This window comes from Gastrolobium bilobum, unplaced genomic scaffold (assembly GCF_033153095.1).
Source record: "Gastrolobium bilobum isolate Gb01-03AN ecotype WA unplaced genomic scaffold, APGP_CSIRO_Gbil_v1 utg728, whole genome shotgun sequence".
Lineage (NCBI taxonomy): Eukaryota > Viridiplantae > Streptophyta > Magnoliopsida > Fabales > Fabaceae > Gastrolobium > Gastrolobium bilobum.
The window spans coordinates 675,376-690,923 of record NW_026899225.1 but is presented as its reverse complement, the minus strand read 5'-3'; the positions used below and the strand labels follow the sequence as shown (position 1 = coordinate 690,923).

At 39.5% G+C, this 15,548-nt stretch overlaps 1 protein-coding gene across 2 annotated transcripts; it reads right to left on the bottom strand.

Moving 5' to 3' along the window:
* Positions 1 to 870: 870 nt before the first annotated feature.
* On the bottom strand, positions 871 to 15,212 carry LOC133288592 (HVA22-like protein k). Of its 2 annotated transcripts, XR_009748377.1 has the most exons (7): positions 14,864 to 15,212; positions 14,481 to 14,539; positions 14,287 to 14,384; positions 11,710 to 11,761; positions 2,842 to 2,893; positions 2,534 to 2,597; positions 1,041 to 1,096 (listed from the first exon to the last, which is right to left on the bottom strand). XR_009748377.1 is itself a non-coding variant. In XM_061486391.1 (6 exons), the coding sequence occupies exons 1-6, from the start codon at positions 14,894 to 14,896 to the stop codon at positions 980 to 982; spliced, it is 423 nt and encodes a 140-aa protein (XP_061342375.1). In that variant the 5' UTR covers positions 14,897 to 15,212; the 3' UTR covers positions 871 to 979. The 2 variants fall into 2 exon arrangements, 1 of the variants encoding a protein (XP_061342375.1); XM_061486391.1 differs by lacking the exon at positions 2,842 to 2,893 and having other exon boundaries at positions 871 to 1,096.
* Positions 15,213 to 15,548: the final 336 nt, after the last annotated feature.

The following is a 15,548-nucleotide window of genomic DNA, read 5'->3' as shown; positions in this document are numbered from 1 at the left end:
ATCGCCCTGTAGCACCGAACTATGCTATTGGATGATTATCGGAATTTTTTATTTATTTTTTTTGGTTGAATAAACTGAAAGGGATTTCTTTTTAGTAAAATCAAATATTTACATCTATTATAAAATGTTTTCACACATTTCACTCAATATTTATTATAAAATTTCTGTTCACTGGGAGTCAGACCTTTTTAAAAAAAAATGATACGTTGGGTAATGAAAGTAAGTATTTTTTTTTTTTTTGGTAAATTTAAAGTAAGTAATTTTAATGAGTTTGCAATCAGTTTTTATAAATTTGTATATCTCTGTTTTAAAATAGCGGAAAGTATTTCTTATTTTAAATGACATAATTTTATATTATTTTTAATAAAACTATATTGGTTTGTTGTGTTGTATTCTCTCTCCTCCACTTTTTTTTTCTTAATTTTATAAGAAATATAAAATGTAAAAAAATACTAGAAATACAACAAAACAATATAATTTTATTAAAAATGACACAAGATTGTATCATTTAAAATAACAAATACTTTTCTCTTAAAAGAAATATCTTAATGTTATTTTTGGTCCAAAATGTCATGTGAAATCACATTGATCGTATCTACAACGAACTTGTTATCATTCCCGTACAACGCAAGGGTTTGTACTTTGTACATTATTTTTATTTTTATACATAATTGTTTAAATTTTTGTAATATATCTGAGGTGCAATTTAAATTATTCAAAGCATTACTAGACGTTTATTCAATTCAAGTTTGATAAAAGAAATACTGTTTTAAAATTATGCAAAAATAAAATTGCTTACTTGAATTTTGAACTATTTGAAGAACTATTAGTAGCTTTTATTGACCTTAAACTAATTTCGCTATGGTTGCCAAGAAATAAAAGGGTAATAAAATGCATATAAACCACTGAGTTAAAGTATATTCCTTAGCAGAGATTTAACACTAGGGATGGATAAGATGAGTGAGAGAGATTTCTGTCGTTAATTTTTTTGTAAATTAAATTTGTCATCCATTACTAAAAAATGAAATATGAAAATTATTACTTGATGCCTCAACAAGAAGGGGCGCAGGAGGTTACCATATAACTGCTTTGCTCCCTGCTTGAACGCAAGTAGTTTATCAGCAAAATAACAGAAGAGAGTTGAGGCATTAAAGAGACAAAATGTCAACCATAGAATGGATACAATATCGTGCTGTAAATAACAGGAAGAAAATGAAAAATAGGAAGAGGGAGGATTAAAAAAATGCTTATAACTCAAATCTGGGAATCAACTAATAATATCTACAAGAATATTGCAAGAGGCACACTGATAGTTCTTCCATGGTCTAAACACATTATTAACTATATGGCTATCAGAGCTTCATCTAGCCGCAGCACTTACCAATTATTAATCAGAAAGGGCGTTTGAACAAAATTGTTTTTTGGTAAAAAAATTAGCTTCTTACATGTAACAAAATTCACACATCTTACAGTAAATCAAGTTTTTTACAGTGTCATCAAAACAGTTATGCAGAAATCCACATGCAATGCAATGGTTTTGTATATTAGCTATCGCTTTTTGTCTCTATTATAGTTGTCCATATAGCATTTTCCAAATCATAACGGTCTCATTTTCCTAAAAAAAAATTACTCAATGAAATCCCAACTTGTGTGCACTTGGGTGAGGGAAATCCTTCTTTACCGTCTTATTACCCTTATCTCTCATTTTCCTAGAAAGAAAAGACAAATATCAAGCAGAAGAAAATGATGAAAATTTCAACTTCTGCAAAGAAATTAATACTCTTAGGGTGTGTTTGGTACAGGAGAAATTTTTTGGTGACCGAGAATCATGATTAATGGAAATTCAGTAGAAATTGAGTTTACTTGGAATCTTACGAAAGATGTGTTTGGTTCGCCAAAATATTACCGGGAATATTGGGTAAAAATTACTGATTCCATATTTGGTTTAGAACGAAATATGACTTGGAATATGAGGTTATTTTACAAAAATAACCCCAAACTATTTTTACTTTTGTAATTGATAGATTGGGTCTAGATTTTTATGTGTATTGGAGTATTTTTGTCTCAAAATTTATTGTTGTGTTTTCCCTTTACTTGGTATTCTTATTGGTATTCCGAATTACCATATTATTTTTGGTAATCTGAATAGTGACTTTTCTTTATAAATCAAATTACCGGTAATCCTTGAATATCCGGGAATCGTAATTTATTCCTTCTACCAAACGTGGTAATTATATTTACCAAGGAAGATTACCGGTAATCCTCTCCAAAAACTTGAACCAAACACCCCCTTATCAAACTCCTAGTGAATTACAGATTATTTTTAGCAAAGAAGATACGATAACCAATTCAAGGTAAAAGAAAAAGGAAATGAAGGAAGAAAAGGGAGATGGGAAATGGCATAAGGATCAAAAAAAGAAGGAAAAACACTGGGACATAATAAGATAGAAACATACAAAAAATAATTCAGTTATCGATGGATCAAAAACATCATTATAGACTAAATCTGAATCTAAGTCTTAATCAAACTCACATTGGTAGATGGAAGTTGAAGCCAGACAAGAAATGCGAACTTCAGGTGATAGTACATAGGAAACCTGTGAAAAAAAAATTAAATTCCAAGCGATTTAGTTCATCATGAGTCCCAAAATACTAATAATCCAGATAAAAGGATACTACCAACCATAAAAAAATAATTTAAAAGAGGGAAAGAGAGAGAGAATCTTGTTAACAAGATGATAGTGTATCATAAATTAAGGAAAAAAAGGTAGACCCTTGAAAATTTCAGGGGAACAACCCCTGACAACCAAGTTAATGGATTATGATGGGATCAAACTGTACCAAGAAATATGCTTGTCTGTAAATACTTCAATGAGGCTGAATGAGCCGTAGGCTGCAAATATCAAAAGTAGAGGAAAATATCATAATAAATATAATAGAATATGGGTTATGTTTAGACATGGAAATGCAAAGAGATTGAATTCAAGCATCATAAAGGAGAGGGGGAGAGTGAGTGTTTTAGAATTTTAGGAACTTGGTATCAGGTATTAGAATAGGATGTGATAATTCTAGGAAACAGTAATACTTAAGGGTAGAAATCACAACTTAGTTTCATTATCTGCTTTTCATCATCTGATAAATTAATGAGTATGTTGAGCACATATTTGGTTCCCTCACTCTTCTCATAATAACTTGAAAATGCTCATGAACGAATTTTTATTAACAGCAAGTCCAAGGACATGCAATCTGGAGTAGAGAAGAATACATAATAATGGAGGCAGATAAAATTCTTTTAATCTCTCTAGGTGGCAAATTCTACACAAATATAACGAGTATATCTGAAACTCAATCAAACAAGAGATCATTAATTTAAGTCCCTCTAGAACAAAAGTGTCAACATAAAGAAAATATAAATCATAATTTTGCCAGATTACATACATCTCATCATCCTGCTAAGCAAGATTTTCATGAAATGACTCCCCAATTGTTTTATTGTCAACAAACACGGAAATATATAAGATAATACAATAATTTTATGTCTGAAACTTGATTAGGTATAGAAATTAACAAGAGTTTACAATGCTGTATGAATCAAGTAGCCAGTTTTACTATTTTTTCTTCTAATTTTTTAAAACAATTCTAATGCTAGAAATTGTTGGAATATATGAAATTATCTTATAATATCTTGATTGTATCTCAAGAGCAATTTAGAGTATCTTAAATTATCTCTTAGGATTGGTTTCCATGTAACTATATATTTCATGGCTTATTTCCTTTAAATATGATTCGCAGTCTAATATGAGTAAAATAAAATTAGTACTTTGTAGTTTGTATCGCATAACACATTCTTCATATCAAATCAATTTTCAGCTTATTTAGTCTTTATTCTCTCTTTTCTTTCATCCCTACTTAAATTCCTTTAATTTCAACATAATATCAGATTGATACCATTTTCTGTGAGTCGTGACCTTTCTCATCACTATTTCACAACAGAGTTTCCAAAAATCAAGAGTTCTACTTTATTTCCACGATCATTTTCTTCCTTCAAATTATTCAGCTCTCTGGTTTTGTTTCCCTTCTGGCACCCTCAACCTCTTCACCGCGCTATTGTTAGTGTTGTTTCTCTCTTAGTCAGTGGGTTATTTTTCTCACTGTTGGCATCTTCTCCAGAATCCTTAGATCGGTTCGTTGAGCCTCCTCTCCAATCTCCACCATCCACAACCATATGACAATTTTTGGCTTTGGTCGACAACCACACCATCTGACTCTCCACTAGATTGGCCCATTCCCGATGTTTTAAGGTTAAACCGACCTCATCTTGTTATTTGACGACTTTCCCGGTGACTTCTTTCTACCAATGAGTCAAATAGTGATGACTTAGTAATGAATTGGTTGTGAATTGTGATTCATACCACCCTCCCATTGTGAATCATACTGATGTTGATTTCTCCTATTTCACCGATGATTCATGCCGACGATAAATTCTCCATGGATATGATGCAAAGCAGCCTTCATTTTGATTTCTTTTTCTTTTTCTTGTTTTTTTTAGGGGTTGGTGGGACTCATAAGTTTTCTTGTGGTTTGAAGCTTCCAAATGTTGTTATTAATGAACTTGGAGAAGTTTTAGTTCTTGCTATGTATAATTGCTTGACAAAAAATTTTTTGCTGATGATCTATCTAGCGAAGTCTTTTCTTTCTTGGTCAAGCAAGAGTCCAACCAGCTCTTATGATCATTCCAGTCATCTTACTGAATAGCTTTTGCAACAATGTTCATCTCTCGGACATACCCAGCATCCTTGCGTTTTCTTTCCAGCTATGTTTTTTTGGGGTCCAGAGTATATTCTTTGGTTATTTTCCCTTTATAAAAAATTCATTTGTAACAAGCTTAAAGCTTGGTAAGCTTAATGTTGAGGGGAATGTCAGAATATATGAAGAAATTGATGTTTATACAAACGAGGGACCTCAACCCCACTCCTGAAATGTTTGAACTCTAATGACGTTCCGTACGTAATAGAAGAAATTCATGAAGGTATCAATGGCCATCACATAGGTGGTCACTCGCTGGTAAAGAAGGCGTTGAGAGCAGGGTTTTATTGGCCAACCATGGAACGTGACGCTCACGAGCATGTAAAGAAATGCGAAAAGTGCCAGAGATTCGCTGACGTACACAGGGCACCACCCGAAGAATTGGCGTCAATCACATCTCCATGGCCTTTCTACAAGTGGGGAATTGACATTCTTGGGCCTTTTCCCAAGGCGGCTGGGCGAGTCCAGTGGCTAATCGTTGCCATTGACTACTTCACCAAATGGGTAGAGGCGGAACCCTTAGCTACTATCACGTCCCAAAAAGCAAGAAGGTTCTTTTGGAGAAGCATCATCTACCGGTTTGGTATCCCTGGGGAGGTCATTACTGACAACGGCACTCAATTTACTGATGCCAAGTTCCGAACACTGATGAACAGTCTACAGATCAGACATTACTTTACCGCTGTAGAACACCCTCAGTCCAATGGCTTAGTAGAATCCACCAACAAAATGTTGGGGAAAGGAATCAAGAAGAGGCTAGAAACGCACAAAGGAGCATGGTTAGAAAATCTAGACAACGTCCTATGGGGATACAGAACTACCGCCCAGTCCTCCACCAGAGAAACGCCTTTCAGGCTGACATACGGTGTCGAAGCCATGATTCCAGTGGAAATAGGCGAGCCTTCCTGGCGACGAGAGCACGTGACAGAGGTCACCAACAACCAGCACTTGAAAGAAGCGTTGGATCTGCTGGACGAAGTAAGAAGATACGCCGCCCACAACGATCGCCAGACAAAAGAAAGATCTGCCACTTATTACAACAAGAAAGTGATTCCACGAATTTTTGAAGAAAAAGATTTGGTTCTCAGAAGAGCAGACGTTGGAAACAAGAACGTCCGGGAAGGAAAGCTCGCCCCTAATTGGGAAGGTCCCTACCGTGTAGCAAACAAACTGGGAAAAGGAGCCTACTCACTCGAGACGTTAAACGGAAAGGCGATTCCAAGGGCGTGGAACGCAGACAAGCTCAAAAAGTACTATAGTTGAAATACCATGTAATTTCTCCTGCACTCTTTTCCTTCCCTACGTTTTTGTCCCAATGGGTTTTACTAGGGAAGGTTTTTAATGAGGCAGGGTCCCGCATTTTCAATAAAAAGCAAACATTGATCGCCTATACTGTTAAAATAATCAACAAGCGAGATGGTTCTCACACCCAGCCAACGCCCAACAAGCGAGATGGTTCTCACCCTCGCCGCAGTTGGACTGGGATGGTCCTCACCCCCAGCCAACGCCCAACAAGCGAGATGGTTCTCACCCTCGCCTCAGTTGGACTGGGATGGTCCTCACCCCCAGCCAACGCCCAACAAGCGAGGTGAGCCAACGCCCAACAAGCGAGACGGTTCTCACCCTCGCCGCAGTTGGACTGGGATGGTCCTCACCCCCAGCCAACGCCCAACAAGCGAGACGGTTATCACCCTCGCCGCAGTTGGACTGGCATGGTCCTCACCCTCGCCGCAATTGGACTGGGATGGTCCTCACCCCAGCCAACGCCCTTAAATCAAGCTTAGTTCTCAGGAAAAACGAGAAAAATAAAGCGGTCCTTTAAATAAAGCGGGAAAAACGACAAGTGTAAAGAGAATCCATTCGTTGATATTGATAAGTTTTTAAACATAGAGGCCGCAGTTGACATACCAACCGCGCCAAAAAAAAAAAAAAAAGGAGCCTAAGTCCTAAAGGAATGTCGCCAGCACATCTCAAACATCCTGAGCCTGAACGGTCGAGTCCTATTCAACTGCGGAAGCAACCGCCTCTGGCGCCTGATCATTCTGCCCAGCAATCATGACTTCGGTACCACCGCCACTCACAACAAGAATTGGTTGACGTGACACGCCCATCATCATCTCGTGTATGATCACTATCCGTGTCAGTCATAGGAAGCACGCCGCGAGCTCCTTCATCGTCATCAGTCTCTGGCGCCGTTTCAATCACCTTCACAACATCACCTTCAAGGCGATTCACAATCTGGCCATCCTCAACATCATAAGACGGATCCAGGCCAGTCAAGTCAGGACCAGGATACCTGACGGCAACCTGTTTAAGGGCGCTGTTGAAAGAATCATACATCAGATCGGCCAGAGCCTCTTCCAACTTCTCCACTTGCCTAGAAGCCTTCTTATAATCATCATCCCTGGCGTGAAGGTTCCCTTGCGCAACAAATAAATCTGAAGATAATTGATCTCTCTCCGCTTGAAGAATCTCTTTTTCCTTCTTCAAATTTTCCACTGATTGACTCAGGTTGCTTTTATCGGCGGTTAATAGTTTCACCGCATCCTCTGTCGTTTTTAACTTCGCGGACAGAGACTTCGAAGAAGCTTTCCCATCGGCAACTTCTTTGCCAAGGCGCCCCACGTCAGCGGTCAAGCTATTAACTTGCCGCCCCAAATCAACAAGACGATCCTCCTGTTGGGAACACCGTTCCTCAAAATCCAGGGTAATCTCCTGTTGGCCAAGGATACGGCCAATAATCAATTGGGTACAGTCCATGAACTACTGACGGTCGAAATGCGCAGACATTACCATCTTAGGACGCCTGATATTGGGGAATCCGTGGATAAGGTCCCTCTCCGACAAGCGGAGCGCCCTGCTCACAGGAATTTCAGAAAGAAGAGGTGAACCTACAGCCTCAGATGGCCCACGAGGGTGGTCATCCCCTCCATCGCCTGGAGCATTGTTAATCGCCTGATCATTTTCAGAAGCGCCGTCCCGAGTCAGACCGCCCCCAGAAGGCTCAATGCGTCTCGCCTGGGAAGATCTGGGAGGTGTCAAGCTTGCTGTCGCACCTCGTAATCCAGACCCCAAAGTTGATTCACTGGCAGAAGAATGGCCAGTCACGCCAATGGAGTCTTTAATAATGGGGCGATTAGCCCGTTTCTCAAGTTCACCAGCAGCAGAACGAACTTTCTTCTTTTTCGGTCTCACCTCTTTATCTTTCCCCTTGTCCAAGCTTTTCCTTTTAGAAGGGGATGGTCTGAGTCTGAGGCGCCACACCCTGCTTGGCCCTCACTTTAGCTGCTGCATCACGCGCAAGCTTCAACGCATCGGTCGCCATGCTTCCAACTACAAACAATAAGACAAGTCAGCACAAACACAAGAAAGAGTAAACACAAGAAACAACAGTATAGATCGCCACAAATAAAAACAACATTGAACGCCACCACACCTCCATGGCACAACACTTGCTTCGTGGGCCACCGGTCAAGACCCCCCTTCACTTCCAAAAACCAATTGATCGCCTGTACCTCCCCAAGTGACAGGACCCCTAGAGCAAACGAGTACTGACCGGCCGGCGTCTCGTAATGAGCCTTAGTCCAGTATAGGGGAAACCGACACTCCCCACTCGACGGATCAACAAAGAAAGGGAGCTCGCCCTCGCCCAACACTGGTTCAATCCAAAAGAAGGTATGCGTCTAATTCTTATAAGAGTTGGCGTACTGGGCAAATATTGATCCAATCGCATTGCCCGCCTTCAATGAAACCCAGCCAAGCTTCGTCTTCTTGGATGGCGACACTTGAAAACAGTAGAAGAATGATCGTACAGAGTAGGCCATATCGAAATACTTGTATATACTCTCGAAAACTCTGACAAACGCCGAAGCATTGGGATGCAGTTGCAAAGGCGCGACCTGTAAGTGAGATAACACCTCCATCTCGAACTCGGACAGCGGAAACCTCACTTTCTGATTAGTAAAGTGAGTTTTGTACACCATAAATCGCCACCGTGATCGGAGCGCCATAAGAGGCGCGTCACAGGCCCGACGATCAGCACCGACCGCGACCGGTTGCCACTTCGCCTCGTTTGCACCATTTTCAGTTATGCTGAAGCTGGGTTCACCTTTATAGTGGCTGCGTAAGATACCCTTGTCAGAGTAGCTTAAAGAGGTTGTGGCCACCACAGGATCAACCCATTCCCGCGCCCCGAGACCGTCGTCCGACTGAACAGTCGCCATAAGTCTGGAAAGTCTTTTAAAGTCCTGCCTAGGAGCGACAAACACACAGTCAGTCCCCTAAACTTCACTGACGCCAAGAAGACCATTGCAAAAGGAAACGGGATAGTCCAACTCACCCTATCAACACCCATGTCACCTCCAACACCCCCCACGTCAAGCACAACGAAAAGAAAAAAGAAAAATATAACACAATTAACTCACCATCAGAATCCGAGGTGTCTGATGAACTTGAATAAAAATCTGAATAGCTCAGGTTAGAAGGCCACCAAGCAGGCGGTATCTTATAAAGCCCTATGTCTTCAAAAATGGCGTCCCACACGCCATTCCTTATAAGGCGACCATCCTCCGGGTAGTATCTACCTAAACGGTTCTCTGTGGACTCATCATACATACGACGATGGAAAGATTTAGGGATGGGAGGAATTTGACCATGAGACGTCCGAAGGGCAACTGAAGAAGGGCGAGGGTGGAAATAACACTCTAAAGGACGGTTTTGTCGCTGCCGGTTGATGTTGGATACAGGTCGAATTAATCGCCCAGTTCCGAGATCAGAACGCCGCGAAACACGACGACGTGAAGCAACCTTTCGCCTCATAGAGCCGGCAGGCGAACGCCCGCCAGATCTGGAACTCTCCTCACCAACTAACCCGCGGCGCCCACTACGGGGATTAGAACATGATGTCTCACCAGCATACGGGAGCACAGGACCTAAAGCTCTTTCGGGAAGGAGATTTTGAATCTCCACTTCACTAAAACCCAAAAGTTCGGGTACTTTCTCATGGGGCAACTTCTCAACCCCAAGAATTAAAGGATGACTTGGGGCGCAACTAGCCAGATACTCTCGCATTGTTGGCCCCACTGCACTATCCCCCAGTGCCTCAAAGGCCTCATCAAACTCCTCTTCCTTAATTTCTACTTCCGGTTCAGGAAGTACGAGACCAGGGATAGGTTCTGTAAACCTAACCATCGATACAGCAGAAAAAGGAGTAGAAGACAACCAGAAACAAGAATAGAAACGACAAGAGAAGAAGGACTATACCTGAGAATTGCAGAAAAGAAGAGAAAGAAGACCGGCACTATCACACTGAACTGAGGATAGGAAACAAAGGCTTTGAGCAAAAAGCGCAACAGAGTAGGTTTCGCGTAAGGAAGAACCCCAACAAAGGGTCTCCCCCTTTATACAGAAAGAGGAGGAGAAAGGTCTCGCACAGACACGTGTAAGTCCTCCTCACTTAACCGTACGATGACACAACCATCGTGCAATGGGCGGTTGAGAAAAGGGGGCAAGGTGGTCATTTCAAAAGGACAAAAGAAGGTCTCGCACAGACACGTGTAAGTCCTCCTCACTTAACCGTACGATGACACAGCCATCGTGCAACGAGCGGTTGAGAAAAGGGGGCAAAGTGGTAACTTCAAAGGATAGGTCAGCAGTCGCGTCGCATTAATGCGCTGAACCCTGTGATGCTTGGATGCCTGCAATAAATGGTAATGATGGGAAAACTCATCATTACGACTCCTCGAAAACTGAAAAGCCTCCTAAAGTGCCAGAAGCGGCAGCCTTTTCACTGGGTGTCACCCACCAATCATCGTCATCAATGACCTTGTTACAACAATCACCAAAAGGAATCGCCCATGCTCAAATATTTCACATCGCCAAACAAGGCGTCGCCAAATCCTACCTGCCTTGGCACCAGCCTATGCTCGTTACCAGGCTGGAGGGCTCCTGGCGCCACGGCGATAAGGTCCTTTGTAGTAGATTCCCTCTCGAAGGACGCCCAAGTAAAACGCCAGAAATTCCAGAAGAACAAAAACCCAAAATACCCTGGGAGGAGCTAGAGACAAACTGTCACTCTTCCGATATCAATCAAGGTGATCGCCCTAAAGGTAACGCCCAAAGCATTTAACTTGGCACCATCCTACGGTTGCTGTCAAGCTGGGGGGCTCCTGTTCCGGATGGCCCAAGCACTGGAGTGGCCCAGTTACTCAGGCCCAATCCTCAGCCTTCTTCTGCGTCAGCCCTTAGGGCTGACGTGGACCCTCACGATCTCCAAGACTGCAGCACGTCCAAAAGATACACCAAAATGTCCCACTTTGGGACATTAACCGCTAAAGGCAGTCGCCATAAGCACTGCAAAGGAATCTGCCCTTTTGCTCAATGCTGACATCGCCTGATGCAGTGGGTGCAGCGCTGCCATTGTGGCAGCGCCAACCGCGCCTAACACTGCCATCAGGGGAACACATCCCAAGGAGGGCTGACCCCCACCTCACCAACCCACACCATTTTCCTTATAAATAGCCCTCATGGGCACAGCAGGAGGATCATCTTTTATGTACTGTATTTATGCCCATTTACTCTTAAGTCATACCCTTACTATTTGTCTACCATTGATATCTGCTTACTTGTTCTTGGAATAATACCTTCTAGCCTGGTCATTACCTCAGCTAGAGGTACCATCCATACAACAACATTACCCTCAAAGGGTACATAGTGGGCTCACAGAACCAAACGGTACAACTACCAACCATAAAAAATAATTTAAAAGAGGGAAAGAGAGAGAGAATCTTGTTAACAAGCTGATAGTGTATCATAAATTAAGGAAAAAAAGGTAGACCCTTGAAAATTTCAGGGGAACAACCCCTGACAACCAAGTTAATGGATTATGATGGGATCAAACTGTACCAAGAAATATGCTTGTCTGTAAATACTTCAATGAGGCTGAATGAGCCGTAGGCTGCAAATATCAAAAGTAGAGGAAACTATCATAATAAATATAATAGAATATGGGTTACATTTAGACATGGAAATGCAAAGAGATTGAATTCAAGCATCATAAAGGAGGGGGGAGAGTAAGTGTTTTAGAATTTTAGGAACTTTGTATCAGATATTAGAATAGGATGTGGTGTGATAATTCTAGGAAACAGTAATACTTAAGGGTAGAAATCACAACTTAGTTTCATGATCTGCTTTTTATCACCTGATAAATCAATGAGTATGTTGAGCACATATTTGGTTCCCACACTCTTCTCATAATAACTTGAAAATGCTCATGAACAAATTTTTATTAACAGCAAGTCCAATGACATGCAATCTGGAGTAGAGAAGAATACATAATAATGGAGGCAGATAAAATTCTTTTAATCTCTCTAGGTGGCAAATTCTACACAAATGGAACGAATATATCTGAAACTCAATCAAACAAGAGATCATTAATTTAAGTCCCTCTAGAACAAAAGTGTCAACATCAAGAAAATATAAATCATAATTTTGCCAGATTACATACATCTCGTCATCCTGCTAAGCAAGATTTTCATGAAATGGCTCCCCAATTGCTTTATTGTCAACAAACAGGGAAATATATAAGATAATACAATAATTTTATGTCTGAAAGTTGATTAGGTATAGAAATTAACAAGAGTTTACAATGCTGTATGAATCAAGTAGCCAGTTTTACTATTTTTTCTTGTAATTTTTGAAAACAATTCTAATGCTAAAAATTGTTGGAATATATGAAATTATCTCATAATATCTTGATTGTATCTCAAAAGCAATTTAGAGTATCTTAAATTATCTCGTAGGATTGGTTTCCATGTAACTATATATTTCATGGCTTATTTCCTTTAATTAGGATTCGCAGTCTACTATAAGTAAAATAAAATTAGTACTTTGTAGTTTGTATCGCATAACACATTCTTCATATCAAATCAATTTTAAGCTTATTTAGTCTTTATTCTCTCTTTTCTTTCATCCCTACTTAAATTCCTTTAATTTCAACATAATATTAGATTGATACCATTTTCTGTGACCTTTCTCATCACTATTTCACAACAGAGTTTCCAAAAATCAAGAGTTCTACTTTATTTCCACGATCATTTTCTTCCTTCAAATTATTCAGCTCTCTGGTTTTGTTTCCCTTCTGGCACCCTCAACCTCTTCACCGCGCTATTGTTAGTGTTGTTTCTCTCTTAGTCGGTGGGTTATTTTTCTCGCTGTTGGCATCTTCTCCAGAATCCTTAGATCGGTTCATTGAGCCTCCTCTCCAATCTCCACCATCCAGAACCATATGACAATTTTGGGCTTTGGTCGACAACCACACCATCTGACTCTCCTCTAGATTGGCCCATTCCCGATGGTTTCAGGTTAAACCAACCTTATCTTGTTATTTGACGACTTTCCCGGTGACTTCTTTCTACCAATGAGTCAAATAGTGATGACTTAGTAATGAATTGGTTGTGAATTGTGATTCATACCACCCTCCCATTGTGAATCATACCGATGTTGATTTCTCCAATTTCACCGATGATAAATTCTCCATGGATATGATGCAAACCAGCCTTCATTTTGATTTTTTTTTTTTCTTTCTTTTTTTTTTAGGGGTAGGGGGCACTCGTAAGTTTTCTTGTGGTTTGAAGCTTCCAAATGTTGTTATTAATGAACTTGGAGAAGTTTTAGTTCTTGCTATGTACAATTGCTCGCCAAAAAATTTTCTGCTGATGATCTATCTAGCGAAGTCTTTTCTTTCTTGGTCAAGCAAGAGTCCAACCAGCTCTTATGATCATTCCAGTCATCTTACTGAATAGCTTTTGCAACAATGTTCATCTCTCGGACATACCTAGCATCCTTGCGTTTTCTTTCCAGCTATGTTTTTTTGGGGTCCAGAGTATATTCTTTGGTTATTTTCCCTTTATAAAAAAATTCATTTGTAACAAGCTTAAAGCTTGGTAAGCTTAATGTTGAGGGGAATGTCAGAATATATGAAAAAATCTCATTATATATTGATTCTTTCTTCGAGTAATTTAGAGTATCTTAAATTAGCTCTTAGGACTGGTTTCAATATATCTATATATTTCATGAATTGTTTCCTTAATTAATTAGGATTTGGAGTTAAATATTATTATAAATAGGGATTAGTTCATTTTAATTTGTATCACATCATAACATATTTTTCATATCAAATCAATATCAATTTCATATTATTTAATCTTTATTCTCTTTTTTCTTCCTTCCCTACCTAAATCCCTATGATTTCAACAAAAATAACAACTCATAAGCAAAACAAGAAACCTCAATTAACCTTTCCATCAACCAAATCCTGCAGTCATTTACAGGAGTTATTCGTTTTGATCTATCTCACCATCTCTATTTTGGCGAGAATTTTTACTAGAAGCAGAAGAACTACTGAAACTGCGCGAAACTATCACAAGGGTTTATGAAAATAGATAAAAAAAAAGAAACTGAAAATGGTAGGTACATCTGTACCTGCCCAATAGAGAAGACACCTATGTTGAGCATTTTGATCTCTATTTTCTATTGCCTTGAATGTAGAGTATACAGGCAAAGCAATTCCCACAGAACAGCTGCAAAAACATAAGCTTAATAGTTAAATAACAATTTTAACCGCAAACCAACTTAAAATTACAACTGATGGTAATAATGAAATGAAAATATGTGACCATGTTGTTCGAATTACAACGTTGGAACCATGAGGACAAAGAAGCAAGCGGAGTCCAACCTGCACCAAATAGTTCAGACATCAATCTAAGCAGACATCTTATATCAGTAATAACAGGCAATGAACCCAGCGGATTGATACCTGGGATGATTTCAACGGCTAATCACTATATTTCATAGTTCTTTGACATTAGCAAGTAGTAAAAGTCTGTTTTAATTGTAATCAAGACTAACAAGTGATAGAAACGTTGAATTTGGCGACGCAGTAGAAACTAAGAAACGCGATTATAATAATTAAAAAGAAATAGTAGGATGCGAAATCAAAACCCTAGCTGAAGAAAAAACAGCGGGAAATATATCAAAGAAAAAGAAGACCGATGCTCACCTCGCCTATTATGTTTGATCCGAGAAGAGCCATTCTAATTCCCAATGCAGCATTCCCTTCTTTTCCAACACAGTAACTCAGGAAGGAAATTTGGGTGTAGTTTATGCTTTTGGTTTAATCAAACATAAATCACCATTGCAAAACAAAACAGAGGCAAGAAAGGTTCGGATAAACCAAAACTAAGGCCCAGCCCAAAAAATTACACGTCTCCGCAAAACCCCAGCGTCACAGAGCAATGCTCTATCGTACAGTAGCACCCAGCTAAGCTAATGGAAGATTATCTGTTTTTTATTTTTTTGGTTGAATAAACCGAAACGATTTTTTTTAATGAATTCAAATATCCATATCCATTATGAAATGTTTTAACACATTTCACCCAATATTTAACAAATTGTTCGTTGTGATTCGATTTCTCAGTATATATATGCATATATGGAGAATTACGTCACTTCACGATACACTATATTTTGGACTAGTAAATATATTATGCTCACTAAATTGTCGATTCATATTTCATACATTGTTGATGGTTCACTTGAAGCCTTACGTTCTTTGGTACAAGTAACAGTGTAACACAATATACTGGTAGGTTTTTTTTTAGAGAGCTTTCATTCTCAAAACTCAAGAAGTTTGAAATTATTAGGCTAGCAGGAAACTATTAATCCCTCGATATAATTGTTTTGGG

Coding starts and splice junctions, on each gene's coding strand:
- LOC133288592 (XM_061486391.1), bottom strand. CDS start 14,896: ATGGCTCTTCTCGGATCAAACATAATAGGCGAG. Junction 14,540..14,863: donor GATCAAACATAATAGGCGAG/GTGAGCATCGGT, acceptor TATTTGGTGCAG/GTTGGACTCCGCTTGCTTCT. Junction 1,097..2,533: donor TTCAACTTCCATCTACCAAT/GTGAGTTTGATT, acceptor GCGTTCAAGCAG/GGAGCAAAGCAGTTATATGG.